We start from the raw sequence: 23,332 nt of genomic DNA on the forward strand, positions 1-23,332 counted from the left end.
GTATTAGGGGGAACTGATATTTGTGTAATGTTTGGTGATGATCCACATAAAACGTGGTGCTAGTTGAATTAAATGTGGTTTTATTTTGGGGCTGTTGGGCCTTGACTTGTCTTGTAGTGGAACTTTAGATCCATTTAAAGAAAGATATGCTCAACTCCCAAAATAAACTGCTTCCACAACAAGAATGAAAAGTAACAACGTTTTCTATGAATCGTTTTTTTTGGAGGCTTTAAGGAACCAGTTGAAAAACTCCTACTCATCCAGAGGCTGAAACACTGTCACCCAACAAAATCCAGATCTAAATTTGGCCACGGTCACGATGCGTCAACCCTCAGAACCAGAGAACCTGTGCGACAGTGTTGAAGTGTGACTCGTCTGCCCTGCAGGAAAAGGACCAGTGGTGAGACAGTGGTGAGACGGTGGAGCGAGAGAGAAAAATCATGTGGAGGAAAAGGAAACTGAAAAAGAACAAGACACGATAAGAAGCAAAATTCATCTGAAACAGCATCGACGCACCTGCGGAGCACAAATCCAATTTCTCTGCCGCTTTGTTTCTTTTGTTCGTCTCTCCTTGACCTTTTTTCTTTTGTTATTACTCCAACAGACGGGGGAGTGCCATTTTTCTTCCCCCCCCCCCCCCATTGTCAGCACCCTTCAGCACACCTCTCAGAGACAAGTGCTATTATCTCATTAACTTATTATGTGAGCGACGGTGGAGCATTTATTCAGTCTGTGACATTCACGGAGAGAGCGCTGACATTCATGGAGGCAGAGCTGTGCAATCACTGACATGTTGCAGCTCCGCAAATAGCAGGATGCTGCAGGAAAAACACGTTCAGGAGGAGAGAGGAACTTGGGGGATGTCTGGAAAGAAAGACTTTCCAACCTTGAGTCTGTCAGTGGAGATACGCTCCATTAAAACAGACTCAGTAATAATCTGGCTAATATGGTTGCTAATGCTGCTGAGTGTCGTTTTAATCTTTGGCGTAAAGGATGATGGATGTTAAAGCGAAGATGACATTCGTTTTCAGCTGCTCCAGACCGAACACAGAGAAGGATGAGACCGATAAGGTGCGATGAGGGTAATGAATCAAATACTGAGAGGAAGAGGAAGAGGAAGAGGAAGTCTGCCAGCGTACTGTTGAATAAAACAAGCATCACCATTAGTATAATAACTTCTCCATTTCCAGACATCACAGTCTCTATCAACCGACTGTGGAAATAAGTAGAACAAAGATTAACGCTGTGCTCGGGGTCCACTGGAACCAGCCAGGACATCAAACGAAAAACAAGAAACCAGTTTTTTGACTTAACATCACTGAAAACAGAGTGAATATATTAAGAACGCCCTGCAACGACAGTAAACAAGGACAGAAATGCATCTTTCGAGTTCCTGCAGGAATCTTTTTATTTTTTTTTATCTTCCCGTAAAATGTTAAAGTTATCGTTACGACTTGTCCTGACCTTTAGTGGCTTGTACGTAAATCTATCAAATCAGTTGTAATTTAGGACGACTAGCTCTCCCCGGCCCTCACGAGATCACACTCGAGCCAGTGGAGAAACATCGTAGTGGAAGTGTTTTTGTGGACTTCAGTCGGCAGACGCCAGTACGGGTCAGGCCGCCATGGCAGATGAGTAAAATGTGTTTAAAGATCATTTCCACGAGAGGTTTTCATCGAATTTGTAATTCTAACATGCTCCCACACCTCATCGATATTTAGGTCACAGATGGAATGACCTCAGGTTAAAGATCCAGTGGGTTTTTTTTTACGACGAGGACGTGCAGAGACGTTTTAGGTTGCACACATTGAAATGTTACTCTGGAAACAGGGTTGGTGAGTGTTTGCAGAGAGAGGCCGGGGTGGTGGTTAATGTGGACAACAGCTGAACAATAGGCGGCTGACACCCGGTGAATGGCTGATGGTAGCATTGACCTTGTCAAAATTATTCCCATGAGACACTGAGAGGAGCGGGAGGAGGGGCTGAACCCAATCTTTTACCTCCCCCCTCCCATCTCATTTGCATTTATAAGCCTGTGCATCCTCTGATTTCGTTCACCCCAAACATTTCTCTGTCTCGACAGCAGAACGGGTTCTGATACGTTTAAGCTTTTTAATACAGAAATTTCTCAAACGTGTAAACAGGGTTCAGCAGAGTAAGTAAGCTCACACCATTCCTGCCAAAGCTCTGCCCCCCCCCGAGAACAAATCTGCTTCTCCTGAAAGAAAATGTCCCTCCCCGTGCTGCAGAGTCTCCAGACGTAAACACAGAGCCAAGCACCTTCGATGAAAATGCACATTCGGTTCACGTGCAGCTCGGGTCCTGAGAAATCCATCATCCAGTGTAAGAAGAGACGCAGTAAAACCACTCACAGGAGCCGGACAGCAGTGTTGGCAGACCGCAGGGTGAGAGTCACTTCCTGTTGCAGCCTCCTCCACAAGTTCCGCTCCGTTCGTCATCGTGCACGCTCACCAGTCTGTCAAAGATTTACTCACACTGATGTGTAAAAATATTCTTTTTCCTCCTCCTCCTCCGTGTTTTTTCATATTTTAACGAGTCTGCTCCCGTGTGCAGGCACCGGTGGAAGCACAAAAGTAGAACAGAAATAGCTCACCCTGCTTTGTGGCATGGAAGGAAACTGCAGAGGAATATGAAATAATCACGTTCACCTGATTTTAAAAACTGTCCTTACGATCATCACGAGACATAGAAACAGTGTCGACCACCAGAACATAACAACTGGTCCTCCGACGTTTGTTAAATTGTGTTTCCAAACCGATGATTTCCATTAAAACGGATTTATAAACGCATCTAACTTCAGCTGCAGCAGAACAATCAGCCAGTTAAAGCTAAAGAATTAGTGTTTCACATCTGGTGGAGGTCAAAACCAATCTCCTCTCCCCTTCCTCCTCCTCCTCCTCCTCCACCTCCTCATCCTCTCGCCCACCATCTACCAACCCTCTGCTGCTCGGCTACACAACGAAGTACTAATACACAGGGAAGTGCAACACAACAGCTTCAGTCGTACCTGGAGAGAAGTGAATAAAAAGGCTGGAGCGTGAGGCAACAGCAGGTTTATGTGTGTTATTTATCGGAGGATGTTTAATAGCACATTTATATATATATATATATATATTTATGACTGAATTCACATAAGCTTTGTATTAAAAGATCTTATCCACTAATTCCAGAAAATCTGCGTGTCTGCATGTGGAACATATATCTCCACAAGCGTTCATCTTATGTTCTTCACTCTCGGCACGTGTATTATTCAGGGTTTAACGAAGTCTTTACTCTCCGCAGCACAATTACAGTTTCACAAAGAAAGCTTCAGCTTCAGCACAAACTTGCTGTACTGAGCTCTTCAGAGGAAGTGTTAATTTACACTCCTGTTGGTGCAGATATTGATTTGCAGAGCGTATTTCACGCCCACGAGTCGGCACGTGTGACATGTTCCTAAACTTTCTAACCGACTCTGCCCGTCCCTCTATTCATGTTATATAAGTAATGTGTGACGTTTAACCGGTTCATCAGTAAATCAGAAGCAGGATCACAGAGATGATGAGACCTTTTGCCACCCAGCACAAACTAAATCCCTGCCTGCTCGTCTCAGATAAACAGTAGCCGGGATCAGTGGTTATACAGCCAGAGTTGGTGGAACGAGCTCCAAGAGGAAGAAGCTTCAGTTTATCACCCTGACTCTTCCTCGCTGGGGGTGGGGGGGAGGTAGCTTCAGAGGAGAGAGAGCGCCAAGGCAACAAAGGTGCAGCGGAGCAAAGGGGAGCAGTCCCTCTCCTCAATAATTGATCAGGGCATTTTCCACATTAATGAATGCAGAGGATGGGTAAACCGCCGAGGGCGTCGTTGTCATAAAACAAGGTTCGTTAAGGACGACAGATCTGTTACGGATTATCGTGGGATGCCGCGTAATTCACTGTGTCGAGATTTCCGACAGAGAACGTTGACCGGAGCTGACAAATAGATGCTGGCACGTGCACGAGACTCATCCGGAGACGTCGCACACTCGCCGGGCCTCCTGATGAATGAGCGGCCGCTTGTAACCATGGTAACAATGCTCATTGTTCCACTATAGGATGCCCAGGCTCTCCTCCGAGGTCTGGCATTAGCTCTGACTTGTTACCAGAAATAGATCACAAATACTCACACACACACAACAACAACAACAACAACAACAACACACTGCACTATATTGGGACAGACACACACACACACACACACAGCCTGAGTCCTTCTCTGCTGTGTCGCAGCCAGAGGAGACAAAGTGAAGTAAAGTGTGCATTAACCTACATTCAGTGCTCGAGTCCAGCAGCACTGCCTTCGGTTAATTCACGTCACGCTCTGTATGTTTGTGTAGTCGTGACTCTGCGAGGACAGAAATCTGCAAACACACTGACTCGTCTCCCATGTGGGGACCAAAACCGAGAGGGTTGACCTTTTATTTTCAGGGTTAAACCTTGGTTTTATGGTAAAGGTTAGATTTCCTCGTCCTACACCCTTCTTAGACCCGCACCCAATCAATTGAACATTTGACAACGCTGTCAGACTAATGGCCGTGATTGTTCCGCACATTTTCCACCGCGTCAAAACCCGACAATAACCACAGGGCGGCTCTCAGGAAGACCTTTTGTCCAGCGATGGTATAGCAGCTGATGTAGCCTCGAGCTGTTATAGCCTCAAGCAACGGTGAGGACTGGTGAGCGACCGCATCTGTGGATTCTATTCACACTTTCAGACGTGTCACCTTCAAACACAACCGAGGACGAGTGAAGTTTCATCATCACAGCAGCTAAAATGGCTTTTTGTGCAGGGCGTCGCAACAAGGTAGAGGCAAAGCGGGCAAATACCTGGAGCCCAGAGCTGAGAGGAGGCCCAGAGGGTGATTACGTCAGTCCACGAGAACCCCCCCTCACGTTTTATGATCGCTCGGAAACTCCACATTTCCCCTAAATACCAGAGGTTTGGTTAAAGGCTTGGTCGTGTGTGTGTGTGTGTGTGTGTGTGCTGCTGGGCCTGAGGACAGAGAAGAGCGAGGCTGACTTGTCATGGTCGACGAGCTGCCTTCCGGGATGACGACAGCCTCGCTCGTCCAGTCGGCACGGTTCTGCGCTGCATCTAAATTACCCCAGTAACAGAGATAAAAGCTCCTCGTTCCGCTGATAAAAGTGTCGCGTACTTTCTCGTAATACGGCCCAAGGCGCTGAGTTCACTTTCAGAGGATCTATTAATTATTAGAGAGAAGACACTCGGCACGACACTGACAAAGTCGGTGCAGCGTTTGGTCCTCACATTACACGAGGTTAACTTGGTGCCAGCAGTAAAACATAGATGTTCTTAGCTGAAGAGCATAAAATGACCATAACACAAGAATCTACTGAAAACACGAGCTGTTTATTATTTTAATAGAAGAGACTTAAACGAGACACTGCTCATATTCAGGTTCATAAACTGTTCTCCTCATTATCGAATCATCCACCAGGGATTTCACCAATTCATTGATTATTCATCAAGATACAACAGGATGTGTGTTCTCTAGCAATACTTTTGTGTTATCAAGGGCTCTGTATACATTAAAATATATTTTTATTATCAAACCAACTAATAATTGCATTGATTGCGGTTTAATGCCAAAAATACAAAACTTTTCCACAGTGCTGTGTTAAATAATGTGAAGTTGACGCTACTTTAAATAGATAAAAAGATAAAATAATATAATAAGAAATCTGGAAATAATAATAATATATAAAATAATAAGTAACACAGTGTTAAAGATATTTAAATTGCACTAAAATAGAAGTGTTATACGATACGAGCGATAAATGAATGTACTCAGTCTGGAAGATGCGTCAGATTTAGATGCAGCACAGTTCATAACAAACAGGCAGCGCCGATTGTAACATGCTTGTCAAAACGTTTTGTCAGCGTCCCGGCGGACGAGAGACAAGCGAGACAAAGTGTTTACTGTCAATATTAGATGACGGAACAAGAGACAAACTGACGATTCTGGCAAAGCCGACGCTGCCGGTGAATGTAAATGATTTATATCCAGAGATTTGATTTTTCCTCTTGTCTTCGTCGACAGAATCGTGTCAGTGGATCAAAGTTCAACATGAGCTGTGGTAAATAAAAAGCATCAACACAAACCTGTGGTGTCATGCGACGTCCTGCAGATGTTGCAGAGGAACGTGTGTGTTATTCGGTGTAAACCAGTTGTGTTACTACACCACAAATATTCTTCGTCATCTGCAGTTTCATGATGAGCCACACACCCACTGACCATCTGCCCTCCTCTGCCTCTCACACACACACACCTGGTGAAGCTGCGCTAACATTTTAACTTGAGTTTAAGATCCTAAGTGATAATGTTATTTGTTCTTGCATTCCATCCTCTGAGAATTCAGTTTCTCTACGGCCAAACAAAAATGTTTTGCAGGAAATGTAATCAGTGGCGGAGGCATTCGACTTTCAAAACTCTAATCTGAAGCACAACTTAAAACTAGACATTACACAGGATATCTAGAAACTACACGTTTCCCAAGATGTGTCCAGAACAACATCAGTGACTCACTTGAATCACAGATGTTATTTTTTTCCTGCATTCCGCTCATTTTATATGATTAAATATCAATTCCGAGTCATTTCGATTCTCTTGTGATGATTCATTTGCTGGAGCTGAAACAAAACAATGATTCCAGTAACATCCTTCCTAAGTACAATATGTTCCGTATAACTACTCTGATAAATATGTTAGATAGATTCATCCTCTGATCTTAAGACGTTAAATGATGCTGAATATTTCTCATATATCTATGGTTTTAAAAAAGTCGTAATGGTCCCATTTCAAATCTAAGTGTAATTAAGATGACTCTGCAAACAGTGAAACACTCACAGCAGCAGCAGAAGCAGCAACTCTGCATTTGTGCATTTTAATATTTAACTGAGAGCAGAGCCAGAGCCAAGTGCTCTTCACTGCATGGAGCTGGGTCACACGTGCACGTGTACATGTGCTTTAAATAGACAGTGTGTTTTCTGCTCGACTGATTAGAGGAAACTGGATCACTGTGTCTTCCTGTAGTGAAAGTTCTTCCTGCACAGCCTCCTCCCTGTAAACCTTGAGAGATGCTCCAGGAACCGATAAACAGACAGGACTCGAACACTGCTGTGGCCACCGAGTCCGTCCCCCTCAGCACGTCTCAGTCTTTGGATTGTGGTCTTACAAACACACTTGGCCTCTCAAGGATGAACTCACATCTTCTAAGTAGTCGTCTAACGACAGCTGAACCTTATTTCCTCTGAATGTGAATGTTTTCACTTCGGTTGTTGAACGATTCACATCCCGAGAATCAAACCCAAGTATTAGATATTTGGACTCTTCCTGTTGGACAGTGCTGTCAGCATACTCTTGTCAGTGTTCTGTTTATGTCTGGTTCTCTGGAAGCAGAGGACTGGGAGAAAGAAGATGCCAGATGAAGCTACACTAGAGCAGATAAGAAATAAAAAAATACCCCAAACACCAGCTCTGCAGTACTGACCTCACCGAGCAACGTGTCAGAAACTCAACAGCTCTGCAACGTGACGTCTGTTGCCTGTGTCGAGTGCAGGAGCGAGCGAGAGGACGAAGCCAGACGATCATTGATCTCCCCTCAACAAGAAGGACACCATATTAACTAAGTGGCGGCCATCTCTTATTCATATACACTCGCTCATTACTTATCAACGCCCTCGCGCTCCTGCAGTCTGATGGGATTTTCACGGTCCATTTATGGGACAGGGTGAGAGGGGGAAAGATGGAGGAAGGGCAGGAGGAACACGGGGGGAGGGGGGGGTGAATGAAGGGGAGGAGAGAGTGTTGATAAGAGACGGAGGTAGAGAAAGACACATGCACACAAAAGGTGAACGATGAGCGGGACGAGAAGAGAGGGAGGGACTGAGATGTGTTGATGGAAAAAAGATGAATGGGATGACTGCGGGCTTCAAATCTCCCAAACACCAAGAGACACAGACGCAGAGATTAGTCCCAACGACCCACTTAGCAGGAGACGGACAAAAATGGCTTTTAATTTACACTTATGAGGTGTGGGTGTGAGGACGATCACGATGACGATGGCCTTATGAAATGCTTTATTTAACACAGGAAGCAGACGTGGATTACACAACATCAGACTCTGACTGGACCGGCAGCTGCCAATGGTTTTCATTCAAACGCTTTTTGCTTCCTGCCTCCAGGGACCGTTTTTTTTTCACCACGATCCTCAAAATGATAATAAAAGGAGTTTGATGTTTAAAAAGTGTAAAGATTTAATGCATTGCAACGCCGTGCAATGAAATCTGGGTTTTGTCCAGTTCAAAAAAAGAAATCTTCCAATTCACAAAGACTTTTTTTTTACAAAAAGACGGATAAATCAGGACACGCTGGAAAGAGTGAACCTGAATTGACCCCTGGAGCAGGCTCATCCTTCCAGTTGATGAAAGAGTCATTAAAAAATGAATGAAATCATAAAATCACTTTAATCATCCTTTAATGAAACAGGAAGGAGATTTTTGGCAGGCGAGATGAGTCGAGGAGGAACGAATACAGACGGTGAAACAGTGTTAACAGCAGGTTTCAGCCTCGGTTCACTCCAGTGGACCGATTTTCATTTTATCATCTTTATTTCTCTTATTCCACTTTTGTCAACTGATTTTAAAACATCTCAACCTTCTGCTTGTCGAGAACACAACTATGCACCAGATACTAATCACAGACGCTAACATCCTGGGGATTAAACTCAACTGTATTCCTATTGAACCCATTTATGCAGCAGTTGACATGAAGGTCTAAGAATCAGACTAAGTTTTAGGATGGAGAGTCCTGATCCCCGGCCACCAGACAATCAGATGCACGGACTTCATTTTCTCACGCTCTCTAAATCTCTTACTTCTATAATTCCTCTGTTGGGTTGTTTTTCAGTGGAAGCAGTTGCTGGAATAGTGACCTTTGCCTGTAGCATCTTCTGCCATTGATTCAGGGCAGGCTCTTCACCACAGGGACAGGCACGAGCAGCCAATAGGAGCACCCTCTCTCTGAACTGCCCTGTGATTGGCTGAACGCTCCCGTCCCGGGCCAGATTTCCCCGTGGCTACAAACAGAGCCTGGAGGAAGTGCAGAAGTCTGGTTTTCTCTCAGATCACTTGATTTACATGATGCTGAAAGGTTATTATGGACCCTGAGATGAAGGAGTGTTCTTCTTGTTCCTGAGGGAAAGATGGAGCCGGAGACGGACAGTGTGGCGTCGGCAGGTTTTGTTGTGGTGAAGAAAGAGATGAGCTGCAAGGCAAACCTTTTGATTCACTGGTCGATCCACATTCTAACCCTCACCTGTGGTCACCAGCTAACGGGTTTTCTCCGCTGGGTGTTTGGGCTCAGCCTTAGAGACGGGGTGAGGGGTTTGGACTTCTGGGGGGGGAGATCCGAGTAGAACTGCTGGGCCTTCATGTCGAAAGGGTTCAGATGACGTGGTTGAGGTACTCGTTGGAGGTTGACTGGGCACGCCCCAACCGGGACCCAGGACTCACTGAAAGGTTTTTATCTCCCATCTGGAGGGGGGGGGGGGGGGGTGTCTCGGGATCCCCTGGGAAGAGCTGGACAATATGGCGCGGGAGAAGGATGCCTGGAATACCCTACTTCCACCGTGCCCAGATAAGCGGAAGATGAACGATCAGATGGATGGATGGATGGAATTACGGCTCAGTAGTTGCAAAAATATACCTACACCAGCTTTAAAGTCACAAATCACTGACAGATTTGTCACAGTTCATTAGAATAAACACATTTGAAATCCATTTCGCCTTCTTTTCCACAATCTGAGCCAAAGTTAGGAAACTTCCACGATGATACAAGATCCCTTTCACTCCTTCTCCTCTCATGTTGAGCCATTTCATTGCTCAGGCAATCTGTTTTCCTTCAGAATGTTTTTTTAATCTACAAACCTCAGCAGCAGCTCGCAACTGTGCAGTATTTGTAAAAGTATTTGGCAAGAGTAAAAACAAAATGTAGATTAGGAAATGCAGTACCACACTTTTGTTCAAAAGAAGTACTGAGATGTTTTACGAGATGTTTAAGGAGGAAAAGTCTTCCATTCACAATCTCGCACACGAAACAGTATTAGCCTCAAAATATCTCAATTTTTGCATGTTTAAAATATACACTTTATATAAATATTCAGGTAAAGAACAAGTACCATGAAATAGTGATGTGCATATTTAATCTTTTAAATTAGGTATTTCTCTAACCTTACTTCCAAAAGCATCAGTTTGATCCATGTTAACATGTGTGGATTAAAGTAACTGACTTAAGCTAACATTATTATCCCTGTCCTGCTGCTGCCTGAGGTAAAGCACTGACCTCTTCCTCCTCCACTATTCACACACACACACACACAGATGTGCACTAGTAAAATGTGAAATAGCCAGACGGGGGTTTGTGTGACCTACTCAAGTGATGACTCACATTGTATCCACACAAACACTGACACACACACAGGGGATTTTGCGCCTACAGTAATTATCTTATTATGCGTGAATTCTGATTATTCACACAGAGTTCTGCAATTTGCAATTTGCCCCACATACAGTGGAACTCAACCACCACCACCACCACACATCCCTCCTTCCTGTGGTTAACATTTCCACCTCAGCTTCTCTCTGCCGTTAAGATTGACCACAAACAGCCCCCCCCCCCACGATTCAAGATTCACAATCAGCGTGTGAATACGGGAAAACCACAGAGATGCTGGGGGGTTTGTGGGGAGAACACATTAACATAACCGTAAGAAACAAGCAGGTGAGAATGAGAAGCTTGATTGATACGAGGTTTTCAATTCCACAGAGGCCACATCAGGCAACACACACACACACACATGCCTATATGGCTTCGCACCTTATTTGTATTTGAGCATAGACCATAAGGAGAGAGGACATTATGGGACAGTGAGGACATTTTGCTTAGGGTAAGGGGTTACGTATTTAGTTGTGATGGTTAAGGTTCGGGTTAGGCATGAGTTGGTGATGGTTCAGTATGTCCAGGATGGATGGAAGTCAATCGCTGCCCAAACCCGTCTCGTTGTGTTGACTTGTCTTCCTCATGGGGTCAAAGGTAAATCATGAAAGTTTAAGCTTTGTTTCAGGTCGAGGGTTCAGGGAGGACACGTAGTAACTATGGTTAATGTTGGAAATCAATGTAATAACAATGTCCCCTGAAGTCATGGAGACACTGTGTGTGTGTTCAACCTTGTATAGATGTCTTCCTGAGGACCATTTGAAGATCTTAAGAGTGAGGACATTTTTGGTTTTGTCTCACTTTCTGGTTAAGTTACTGAAATCAGCCTGAGGGTGAGTTAGGTTTAGTATTAGAGTAAGAATGGAGAGTGAATTATGCCAATGAGTGTCGTCAGTAAGATAGATGTGTGTGTGTGTGTGTGTGTGTGTGTGTGTGTGTGTGTGTGTGTGTGTGTGTGTGTGTGTGTGTGTGTGTGTGTGTGTGTGTGTGTGTGTGTGTGTAACTCACCTTGTGTTGTTTCCACATCACCGCCAGCGGTTTGACATCGTGCTTGTTGTGTTTTCCTTCCTCCAGACACTTGACGCACACCGGAGTTTTGCAGCTGCAGCAGAACATGCTGAAGTTTTCCGCTTCGTGGTCCACGCAGGTCGCCGGTTTCCGCGCGGTGGCCGGCGGCTGCTGACCCTTGGTTCCTCCTCCTCCTCCTCCTGCTGCCGCACCTCCACCTGCCGCTGGGTTCGGCGGCGGCACCAGGCGGTGCTTGGCCAGCGGACCGCGGGATGGGTGGCACCGCTGCTGGCAGGAGTGACAGTAGAAGACGTCGCACTGCTCGCACATCACCGCCGCGTCCACCGGGTTGCGGTCGCACAGCTGACACTTCACCGCCGTGGAGGAGGAGGAGGAGGAGGAGGAAGCGGCTGCGGCGGCGGCGCGGTTCTGCTGGTACCGCGCCACGATGGCCTCCAGCAGCCGGTTCCGAGGGAAACCCCGGAGCCCCCGCTCGTCCAGGGAGACGCTCCGGTGGCACAGCGGGCAGGTGAGGGAGCAGTGCCGGTGAGCGGCGGCCGGCGGAAACACCCGCACCCCGTTGGGGGACTTGAGCTGACAGGGGGTGTAGGAGCCGTAGCCGCTGTCGGTCTCACTGTACAGACTCATCTTGTCCATGTCCAGGTAGTCGTAGTCCGAGCTGCCCGAGGCTCGGCTCTGCACCGGGGTCTCTCCCTCCGGGGTCTGCACCGTGATGTTGCGGGCGCAGGCCAGGCACACGTTGTGGGAGCACGGCAGCAGGACGGGCTCCCGGAAGAGGGAACCGCACACGGGACATTTTAACTCTTCCTCCATCGTGTCGGTGAAGAGGAGGGAGAAGCTCCGGAGAAAACACTTTCAGCACCGACTGACGCGGACAGCTCCCCCAAAGCGGCTCTGCGCATGCGCTGCAGGGAGGGGGGCGGGGGGGGGGGGCGGGGACTGTGTGGTTTGAGTGACGGGTTCATTGAAAGGCTCTGAAACACCCTCACTGTCATGATTTGTTCACAGGGTCGAATCCAGGCTGGGTTTGTACAGCGATGGAAGTACTCGGGTTATTTTCTTTACATAAGAGAACTACTTCCGATGTGTAAAAATACAAATCAAAGTTTTAAAAAAAATACTTGTATTTACTGGATCAAAAGTAAAAGTACTAATTTTACAGCATTTAAAATCTTTCTGGATAATATTCTTCATCCTTTAACATATGACAGGGTTTTAATATTTTACATGTTTGAGGTTGAATTATTTACAGTTTGGTGGTTTCATCTATAACGTAATCTAAAGTATGATCAACTATAATAAAATTTAAATCTACTATATTACAATAAACAGAATAAAACCTCTTCATGTATTAAATTATATTTTAAAGGAAATCTAACGAAGGAGAATAAGCCCTGTGATGTTGAAGCAGGAAACAATGAGGCTCTGATCGTCCATCATTATGTCAACGGTAATGGTGGTCATGACGATTATAATGACGATCATTTATCTGACCATGACGTAATCATCTGCATTTGTTCTGCCTGACAGCTCGAGATGGAGCGGACGCAGAAATCAAGTAACATTTTAAAACTCGACACCTTTAAAAACTGAAAAGAAAGTGTTTCAGGTGACTTTGGGGAGTTGGCAGCGGAGACGACAGATGCTCGGATCATGTGGGAGAAGGATTTTTTTAACCTTTGTGTGGTTTGACGTCCCTCTGTGTTAGCTCAACATCTAATTGACCAGACAGCAGCCGTGACTGAGGCCCGTCAGGGTGGAGCATTAATCCCACTGGGACAACTTTCCATTTATCAGCCCTGTTAGTTTCATTACCTGTAAATTATGACATTCATCTAAGTCTTCACATGTACTGCAGCATACTCTGCATCTACACACATTCAACTCTACACCTTTTCCTTTGCTTTCATTGTCACTGTGCATAGAGCTTTCATTAAAAACATTTAAAATCCTACACATTGAGGGTTTAAAGAATGAAATACAGGAGTTGGAAGAAGTACTCAGATGTAAATAGTCTACAGATACTCAGCTGCAAGTAAAAAATGTTACCGTATTAGTATCAATGTATATTTTAAGTACTAACCGTAAAAGTACCAATTAATCAGAATCCATTCACCTACATTATGTCTTGTTGGATAATAATTATTGAAACACGAGTGCATCGCTTGAATCGGAACAATGGGGTTGATTGTAAATGCTTTGCTGAGTCATTTCCCTCCAGGATCAATATAATCAGTTATAAGTATCTTGAGTTATAAAGTGGAATTAAATTATTCTGTATTAAACAGAAGCTGTTTCTTGGATGAAGATGCTGAGTTAAAGCATCTCTTCTAAATGTTTGCTGACCTAAAACTATTACTGTAATTGTTTATATTTTTCCCTGCGCTGACTGAGTGAATTCCTCTTGAATAATCCTCCCACCCTTGTCCACCGACTCTCTGAGGAGGATAAGCTGATAACTTCACCCGAGGCTTTCCCCGAGCCCTTGATCACATCAGTGATTATAACGAGATGAGCTGTGAAGCAGAGAGAACAATCACGCGTCTAAAAATATCTGCATCGTCAGTTCCTGTTGCAGTTTTACAGCAAGAGAGGAGCATCTGTTTGCATGTTTCAGTAACGTGATCCAGATTGGTTTTACTGGATCTGTTGTCGCTGGTCAGATGATTGAATTCAGAATTGTATCTTCTACCAAACAACAGGATATTTAGAACACAGACGTTTAGTAAAAATAAATACAACTCCGACTTTTATGATGTTTTCCAGGAATACGGTTCAATAGAGGGGGCGCCACAAGAGGGCAATATAGTCATGAATTAAGGATCAAGAAATAAACTTATCTTTGTGTTATTGGAAGATATATTTTAATTGAGCATGCAAATCATCTTTGTTGCTTTTATTTTGGAGAGAGAGACGTTTTATTGTGGAAGTATAACTCAGTGTTTCTGTCCATCTCTGTATCCTAAGATGTTTTTAGAATGAAAAGTAAAAGTATAAGACTGGATTCATCCAATAATCTGCAGACAGAGTTTTCATTAATTATGTTGTTTCCCAGTTTTTGGCCGATTTGTTTCTTCCTCTGTTACAATGGTTCCTAACTTTTGAAACGCAGCCCAACACCTCAGGCTGAATAAACACATCGAACAGGTGAAATTAATAACATCACTCGCCGCATCGCACTGAAATAATTGCAGGAGAGGAGACGTCATTAAATGCTGTTACCTCCCACTATGACTAAGTCAAAATGGCTGCTGTAAAAATGAAAAGATAAGACTTCTTTAATGTGACTCTTCTGGAAATGATAAAGAATAATAAATGATAGAGAATAAGAAGAGCGCTGATGCACGTTTGAAAAATATATTGAGATAAAGTAGATGGATGGACAGGGAAGAAAGACATTGATGTTCATCTGCATTGATTTTAAAATTCTACTTATCACTTTTGAAGCAATGAAAGTCCGAGCTGCATTAAGAACTTTTTATTCAGGCTCATTAATGAAGCTGATATCTATGAGTTTGTGAAATAAATCTGAATGTGGTTATAGAGGGAACTGTTGGGCCATTCTTGTTTTATTATCTTTCTCTTAATGTAATTTTTTTTTTTGGTTATTATTTCGGTTAAGCACTTTATGAAGAAAAGTGCTATATAAATAAAGGTTTTATTATTATTATATAATTTAAAGTGAACATGGAAATATAATTTTACAGCAGATATTTTTGACAAAGCAGAGAACAAAAGCGTCACTCCAACTCAGGGGAGTCATTCCAGGGTCTTTGTTTTGTGAATGCATGCTCACTGGAACAGCTCGTCGAGAACTGAGCCATTGTTAATGTTATTAATTACACGTGTGTGGAAATCAATATGGCTGCTGTGATAAACGTCTCTATTGCAGGAGAGTTGTGTGTCTTCAGTGTGTAAAGACACAAAGCTCAGATCTGGAGGAACACAGACACAACAGAGGATAAACCAGTGGAGGTCATTCAGTGCATTTAAACCAAATAAAGAAATAAAGGTTGTGTTGTGTGCATTATGGTTTTTAATAGATTTCTTATGTTACTGTCAAACAAACAATTTGGACTTTTTACAGTAAAGCAGTGAACATTTACCAGTGCATGTTCTTTTCAGTCATCCCTTTTGAATCAGTCCTAGTATGTCAGGATACTATTTGGTGCCTGATAACGATCCAGTAGCCTGAACAATAATGATGTGAGAGGATCAAACATCACAACATTTTCACTTTCTAACAGCTGGAGTACTCAGATACTCCACGAAAAAAAAAATTTGTGTTACCTTATTTCAGAGAACACTGGGTCACAACGTGCCCAAAAAACTGCACAGCATATAGATCATTTTACTTTTCACTATTAGCCAATTTCAATAAGTATTTTTATGGGACTCCGAAGTATCTTTTCTCACATACTTACGTTTCCTAGGATTCATGTTTTATCCGTGTCCTGTCGCAAAACAACCGACGTCCAGCTGAAAGTACTGCCACGTTCGGTTACAGCTTTATTGCAGTTTCTCGCTTTTGTTGAAATGTCCTAAAGAAGCTGGGATCAGTCTCAGACCACCGACGTGGTGCTCTCTGGGTTGATGCGAACCGGCCTCGTGCTTTTCCTCAGGTCCTGCAGCTGTTTGGCCGGTTTGCCCACGCCCTCCTCGAACCTCCGCTCCACCACGGGCAGCACCGTGTCGTGGAGGAAGGTGGCGTTCTGCAGGACGAAGGCCTTCTTCTCGGGGTCCTGCTCGCAGCGGAGGCTGTAGTCCACGTGCTGCACGGCCACCAGGATGATCTCCCTCAGGCTCTCCAGCAGCACCATGTGCAGCTCGGGGAAGTAGAGCTTCAGTCCTTCCTCCAGGAAGCTCATCATCTGCTTGGTGAAGGCCACGATGGTGTAGCTCAGGTTCACCCAGCAGCCGTCACCAGTGTACTGCTCGAAGCTGCCAATGCCGCAGCTGCGCATCTCGTCCTGCAGAGAAAAAGACCAATATGATAATGTATCTGTGACATCATTCTTCCAATCTGACGTTACTTCACTGACAACTTGAGAACCAACAAGAACAAACAGAACGTGCACCTTGAGTTTAGTCAGAGCCTCGGGGGTCATGAGGTTCATCCTCCTCCACATCTCCTCGGAGTTTCGGTGCTTGGTGGCTTCGATGATGATGTCGTTGTAGCTCTGCAGCGCCGCCTTGATGTCTTTGACCAGCAGCGACTGCAAGGTGAAGGTCAGGTCCAGGCCGATCTCTGTCAGCTGCTGACAGTGTTCTTTAGCCACTTTCACACACTCCGCTGCCGTTGACAGGCTCTCCTTACTGTCGAACACCTGAAGACAATAAACAGTCCCAGTTTCAGGATGACTGTCACATCATTAAACCCTGTGGTTGTCCTGTCTGACTTTGTGACTCGTCTCCTCTTCCTACCTGTTTGCTGAAGGCGTCCACGAACATCCTCATGGCCGATTTGGACCAGACCACGAAGGCAGAGTAGCAGCCTGTGTTTCCTGCAAAATCCATCTCAAACTCCTTGGCCGTCTCCAGCAAGCTGGTGAAGAAGATGTTGCAGAGTTTGTGGATGTAGAGCAGCGTGGCTCCCTCGATGCGAAGCTGCCGTATGGCCGTCTGCACCGCGGCAGCACGGTTCTTCAGAAACAGCTCGCAGGCTTTTGTGGACTGGCCTGAAACACAGCGGAATAAAACTATTCAGCAGGAGTGGAAAAGTAGATTCAGCCCAGATGTTTTAATGGATTCATGCTGTAATTCTCGATTGTGTTGTTGTCTATTGTAGCTACGACTACACACTTTTTTTAGAAAGGTTGACCTCTTCATTTTTTGCTGAAATAGAAAACAATAAACATAAATTAATGGGATTTAATATTGTCCCCCAGAAACGATTAGCCCATGGTGGCGTGAAGACGGTTTAGAGAAGACACAAGACCAGCTGCTGTGTGGTGGATGTGTGAGGTGTGACTGAAAACAAAATACCTAGTCTGATCAGCTGGGACACAGCCCGTCTTGTGGCTTTAGGTCCTCCGCGAAGTGAACGATCCGGAGACAACTCGAACACCAGGACCTCCGTCAGCTGCCGCACACGCTCCTCCACCGTCAGCCTGAGGTCTTTGACCTTCTGGGTGACCGGCTCGTCTTTGAGATACTCGTTGAGTTTGTCCAGCAGGTCCACGGCGCCCTCGAAGTCTCTCTGGGCGATGCAGACGTCCAGATCCTCGGGCAACTCCTGGATCCACTCCGGGCTGAGGTCCACGCCTTCTTGGGCGTCCACTGGCTCGTCCTCGTCGAAAGGGTTGGTGGACACCTCTGCTCTCACAGGTGAGATCGGGACCTCCTCCTCTTTCTTGTGCCGCTCCTTGGTGACCTTGCTCTTCTTGGTTTCGTCCAGGATCTCCAGCCACTCCTTCTTGACCTTGCTGTTCTCCGCCTGGAAGATGCGGCTGTCGGGGAACATGAGGATCTTGAACATGTCCTTCATGGGGGGGTTGTCTTTCACGTTGATCACGGCGAAGCTCTCCAGGTCGTACAGGGCGTTGTACTTGTACTTCACGGTGCCTCTGCGGTTGGGCAGCCAGGTGGCGATCAGCAGGCAGTCGTTCATGAGGAAAGCGTGCACCTTCTGGATGGGGGACATGTTGTCCACGTCAAACTCAACCAGGTCTCCGTTGTAGACAAGGTGCCTCCCCGGGGTGTCCATGATGGTCTTAGCTCCCTCCACCTTCTCCAGCAGGGAGGTGAGCGTCCTCTGCTTCAGCTCCTCGGTCTCTTTGGGGAAAGCAGCCTGCATCTCCTTGGAGGTCTCGTCCTTGTCCGTGGACAGCAGGGCCTGGGTGATGCTCTCCATGATGCTCTTCTGCTCGGTGAGGATGTGGCTCAGCTGGTACATCTCGCTCTCCAGGTAGGAGATCTCCTTGGCCGTCTCGATGAACTGCCTGTAGTTCTTGTAGACGTTCTTCTTCAGGTTCTGCGCCGTCTCGTCCGCCAGGTTCTGGATCTTCTGCCGGTGCTCCTGCAGGTCTCGGTCGCCGTCGGACTGTTGCGACAGCTGCTTCACGTAGTTCTGCGGCTCGAAGTTCGGCGACTCGAGCAGCTTCCGGAGCCGGTTACCGGTTTCCGACATGTTGTGCGTTTGTTGTGTTAAAAATCAAGTCGACGCTAAATGTTCGCAGAGGAAGAGTCGGTCACAGCTCCTCCGTTCATTTCCGCTTTGAAACCCAAACAGGAAGTAGTCAACTCCCTTGGAACGTCACGGGATTCAGGCGAAACTCAGATGATCAACAAACAGCTCACACAGTGGTTATTTTCTTTAAATGATTTTTGTTGTGATTGAAACATAATGTCACTCTTCACTCAAAATCATTTAAATATTAATTTAAAATTTAAAATTTGACAATATCTTTAATTATTTTGATCATGAAGCGACAAAAAAAGACCCCGGAAAGGTTTTTGTATCGACCAACTACATAATATACATAAAGACTACATATCCCAGGATTCATTGCTTTGTTTTTTTGGCTCAACTTTCAGTTTCACAATAAGAGCAGATAAAAAAGCTGAGTTCTAAGAAGCCACTTGAAAACTATAAATTATAAGTTCTGATCTTACGACAGTTTCTAAAAATGTTTATTTTATCTCGTTTTTTTCTCTTATCTTCATCTGTTACATATTGTTATTCCTGTATCTATCTATTTTTATTCTAATGCTGTGTGATCACTACATTTGTCATTGTACTTGTAAAGCACCTTGTAAATGTGTTCTGCAAGGTGCTATAAAGTACAAAAAAATCGTATTATTATTGCTACTAAGTGGTAGAAAATACGAAAACTCAAGTAAAGTACAATTATACAAAAAACTATAAAAGTACAGCACTTGTTTTAATTTGTGTAATTTTATTTTGAAATTCAGCGGAAGTAGGTCAAATTTTGAGCGGAGGGACACCGGAAGTTTTTGGCGGCTGTGGGCAAACGTCAACAAGAAGAAAAGATGGAGTCATTCTAGACATTCTCACAGTTTACTGAGATGTTTTAACAGAACGTGCATTGGACAGATGCCAACCGAGGTGAGCTAACGTCCGTCAGCTGGTTAATGACTTCCTGTTGTCATGGAGGAGGATTTCCTGCTCGCGCTGCAGCTGCAGGAGCAGTTTGACACCGAGTACCAGGCGTCGTCGTTCCCGTCGAACCGTCTCGATGATGTCGGACAGAGCAGCAGCAAGAAGCGGAGGCTGGACGTGTCCTCCTCCGGCACCGGCGGCGAGGTCGTCCCCCACTGGGAGAAGCCCGAGAGGCCGCTGTCCATCGTGGACGAGTCCTGGGAGACGCTGGACCCCAGCCCCGATGTCCGGGCCATGTTCCTGGAGTTCAACCACACGTTCTTCTGGGGGAAGCTCAGCGGCGTGGAGGTGAAGTGGAGCCGCCGAATGACGCTGTAAGTCACCTGCTGTCAGCTGGTGTCTGATGTTGACGTGGCTGTTCGGTCAAAATCACTGTATCATCCAAATCCTGTAAAATTGCCTGATTTTTACATGGAGTTTGGTTTGGGTCATCTCAATAAATCAATGCTGCTGATTTATCGTTGATATTTCCATGCACAGTTTAATGTGTCTGCTCTTTTTCTTAGATGTGCCGGTGTGTGTTCGTACGAGGGCCGAGGTGGACTGTGTTCCATCAGACTCAGTGAACCTCTGCTGAAACTGAGACCCAGAAAAGACCTGGTTCAGGTAACGAGGAAACACTCAAGTCTTAAATCCCAGCTGGGAATGTGATCTGGATTCCTTGATCAGAGAGGAATCTTTTTTTTTTTTTCCCCAGACTCTCCTCCATGAAATGATTCACGCCCTCCTGTTCGTGACCCAGAACAACAGAGACAGAGACGGTCACGGACCTGAGTTCTGCAAACATATGAATCGTATCAACGATGCCACTGGAACGAATATCACCGTACGACCTCTTCTAATACACATTCAGCCGAAATCTTATCAGTGAATTAATACTGTGATCTAAAGAAAAAACAACCCACTGAAACTCCTGTCCGTCCTCCGTCTTCTCCTCAGATCTACCACAGCTTCCACGATGAGGTTGATGTGTACCGGCAGCACTGGTGGCGGTGCAACGGGCCCTGCCAGAACCGCAAGCCCTTCTTTGGCTACGTGAAGAGGGCCATGAACCGGGCTCCGTCGTCTCTGGACCCCTGGTGGGCGGACCACCAGAGGACGTGTGGCGGGACTTACACCAAGATCAAGGAGCCTGAAGGATATGGCAAGAAAGGCAAGAAGGATGGTAAAAAGGACGGGAAGACGTTAATTAAGGAGACCTCTGGAAGTGGCAAACCTTCCAGTACAGCTACAGGTAACACGACCGGACCTCCTGTGTGTCTTCAGCTGTAATCGATGTGTAGTTTCAACATTTATAGATAGATAGATAGATAGATAGACATACTTTATTACGTACCGTTAAGTGTTTTAGAATCACTTATTTGCACAGACCATGAAGTGTCATTTAAATATATAAATATAAAGTTATTTGATGCCGTATAAACTGGATAACTTATTTCTGTACAGCGAGAGGAAGTGGAGATGTGTCGTCCGTCTTGATATCCAGTCTACGGCTCTGGTCTACTGCTTCACTCTAATTTGCACTTCTTCTCCTCTCAGGTTCTGGATCACAGGATATAAGGAACATTATCCCGTTTACCGGTAAAGGCTTCCTTCTCGGGGGGAAGTCGCAGACCTCCACGTCTTCCTCCCCATTTCACAAACCAACAGTTCCTCCTGTGAAAACACCATCGTCCAGCCCAGTCTCCTCTCCTCCCAAGAAACTCTTCCCCCCCTCGTCCCCGGCTAAAAGTCTCACTTCGCCTGTACGCTCTGGAATCTCTGGTGCTTTTCCCTCCACGGGCCAAAAGCCGCCTAAAAAGAGGTCGGTGGGTAACACGCGTGTGTTTGTCAACATCAACGGGTCACCGGTTAGAATCCTTAAACCACACAGCAACAGCAACAGAAGCCAAGGAGCAGAGACAACAAAGCAAAAGTCCATCCAGGATGTTTTTAACAGCATAGGCGTCAGAAAATCAGGGAGCCACTCCTCAAATACTGAGACTAAAAGAGACTCGCTGACATCGCCAAAGACGAGCGCTACCTCAGTCTCTTCACTGATTCCTAAACAACAAAGTTCCTCCTCTGCCAGCACGCCTACGCCAGGTCCAACTGTAGTTTTAAACAGAGACAGCACCGATAAACCAACACAGTCAAAATATTTCAACAGTGACAGTACGTCAGGAGCAGCAGGTGGAGGTCAGAACCCGAGGAAGAGGCCGTGGGACAACAGCTCAGCCAGCGTCTTTGACTTCTTCCAGAAAACATTAGGCGCCGAATCATCAGCGTCAGGGGAGTCGGTAAAGACGAGATCACCTGCAGTGCAGCGAAGACCTGTTACTGCTACAGCCACCACTTCTTCCTCCTCCTCCTCCTCATCCTCCTCCTCCTCCTCGCTGATGGTCAGCTGTCCCGTGTGCCAAGCGAAGGTGCAGGAGTCAAAGATCAATGAGCATCTTGACTCCTGTCTCTGCTGAGGAGAAAAAAAACGAACTTCCAAATATCCGAGAGAAGTTTCAGGGAATTAGTTTTAACATTTGCCTTTTTGTGGTATTAACAACTTTTGGTTTTAATACATGGTTTAACTTCCAAGTTAGATTGTTTTTTCATACACATAATACAATAATACACATTCTTCTCTTATCACAAGTGCCGGCTGACAGCCCAATGCTTTAGCATTTTAAGAAAGCATCAGGGTTTAACAGATAATGTAAGTTCACTGAGTTTTCAGTTTCATCAGGAAAAAACATTTCCAGTAAATCCTCAGGTTTGTGTGTTTTATCAGAATGTGAAGCACTGTGGTTTTCACTGCATGGAATACGTCATTCTAACACTATTTTCTATCGTATTGATCAGCAATCAGTGACAGTTCCAGTATGATGTGAAAACTGCTGCAGGTATTTTTGCCTCCTCTGTGGGTGGATGGGCTGATTTTAGTCCGATGTGTCCTTCAGACATCAGGAGACACCGACTGACCCCTGCTGATCTGCAGGAATCACATTTCACACTCGCTAGCTGTTTATTTCCACTTCGCTCTGACACCGAACACTGCGTCCGTCCGCAGGGTCGGGCTCTGTGAGGGTTTCTGAATATTCCATAGTCATGCTGCAATACTGATGTTCACATTTACAGTAAAACACAGGAGGGTGGTTTTCACTTTTATTATTTGTACGTGAAATGTGAAGATTACTGCAAAAACATCCGAATTTTATACGTTTAAGTTCTTTGTTCATGGTTTTGTTGCTAATAAAATTATTTTATTGTTCAATTTACCTGTTTGGAGTAATTACAAGTGACCACAACAAATATCATCAAACAATAAATATTCACTACTAAATTATTTTACTTTCAGAGCTTTTTAAAATCTGTGATAATGTGACACAGACATTCAAAGAACAAAACCTCTGAGAGTGTGTATAGTGAAGGGGGGTGTGCTGTGTGAGGAAGGCAGACAGATAGTGGGCGTACCAGAGCTGGTGGGTGAGGGGGAGTAGAGGGTGAGGTCAGAGGTCAGACAGCGTGAGGCCAGCTGCTGATCAGGACTACGCCCTCCTGTCGCCGCAGCCCAGACTGGAGCGAGGCCAGGGGCAGTGACAGAGCGTGTCAGAATCCACACGTCCCGCTCCGGTCACCACATCCTCGTGCTG

At 45.4% G+C, this 23,332-nt stretch overlaps 3 protein-coding genes across 4 annotated transcripts in view; 1 reads left to right on the plus strand and 2 right to left on the minus strand.

The window, feature by feature from the left end:
* The window catches only part of LOC109639973 (tripartite motif-containing protein 67), a 32,820-nt gene extending 20,334 nt beyond the window's left edge, over nucleotides 1-12,486 (minus strand). For both annotated transcript variants that reach the window (XM_069514560.1, XM_069514559.1), the window contains exon 1: nucleotides 11,564-12,486. In XM_069514560.1, coding sequence (XP_069370661.1) covers nucleotides 11,564-12,397 — 834 coding nt within the window. In that variant the 5' untranslated portion in view covers nucleotides 12,398-12,486. The remainder of the gene's footprint in view (nucleotides 1-11,563) is intronic.
* A 3,116-nt stretch (nucleotides 12,487-15,602) lies between these two features.
* On the minus strand, nucleotides 15,603-18,826 carry exoc8 (exocyst complex component 8). Its single transcript, XM_020103731.2, has 4 exons — nucleotides 17,570-18,826; nucleotides 17,009-17,262; nucleotides 16,663-16,911; nucleotides 15,603-16,554 (listed from the first exon to the last, which is right to left on the minus strand). The coding sequence occupies exons 1-4, from the start codon at nucleotides 18,711-18,713 to the stop codon at nucleotides 16,147-16,149; spliced, it is 2,055 nt and encodes a 684-aa protein (XP_019959290.1). The 5' UTR covers nucleotides 18,714-18,826; the 3' UTR covers nucleotides 15,603-16,146.
* Nucleotides 18,827-19,529: 703 nt separating this feature from the next.
* Nucleotides 19,530-22,953, plus strand: sprtn (SprT-like N-terminal domain). The gene is made up of 5 exons (XM_020103733.2): nucleotides 19,530-20,020; nucleotides 20,213-20,312; nucleotides 20,404-20,532; nucleotides 20,646-20,940; nucleotides 21,246-22,953. Exons 1-5 carry the CDS (start codon nucleotides 19,695-19,697, stop codon nucleotides 22,160-22,162), a joined length of 1,767 nt encoding a protein of 588 aa, XP_019959292.2. The 5' UTR covers nucleotides 19,530-19,694; the 3' UTR covers nucleotides 22,163-22,953.
* The last annotated feature ends 379 nt before the right edge of the window (nucleotides 22,954-23,332 follow it).

This window comes from Paralichthys olivaceus, chromosome 19, assembly GCF_024713975.1.
Source record: "Paralichthys olivaceus isolate ysfri-2021 chromosome 19, ASM2471397v2, whole genome shotgun sequence".
NCBI classification, from domain to species: Eukaryota; Metazoa; Chordata; class Actinopteri; order Pleuronectiformes; family Paralichthyidae; genus Paralichthys; species Paralichthys olivaceus.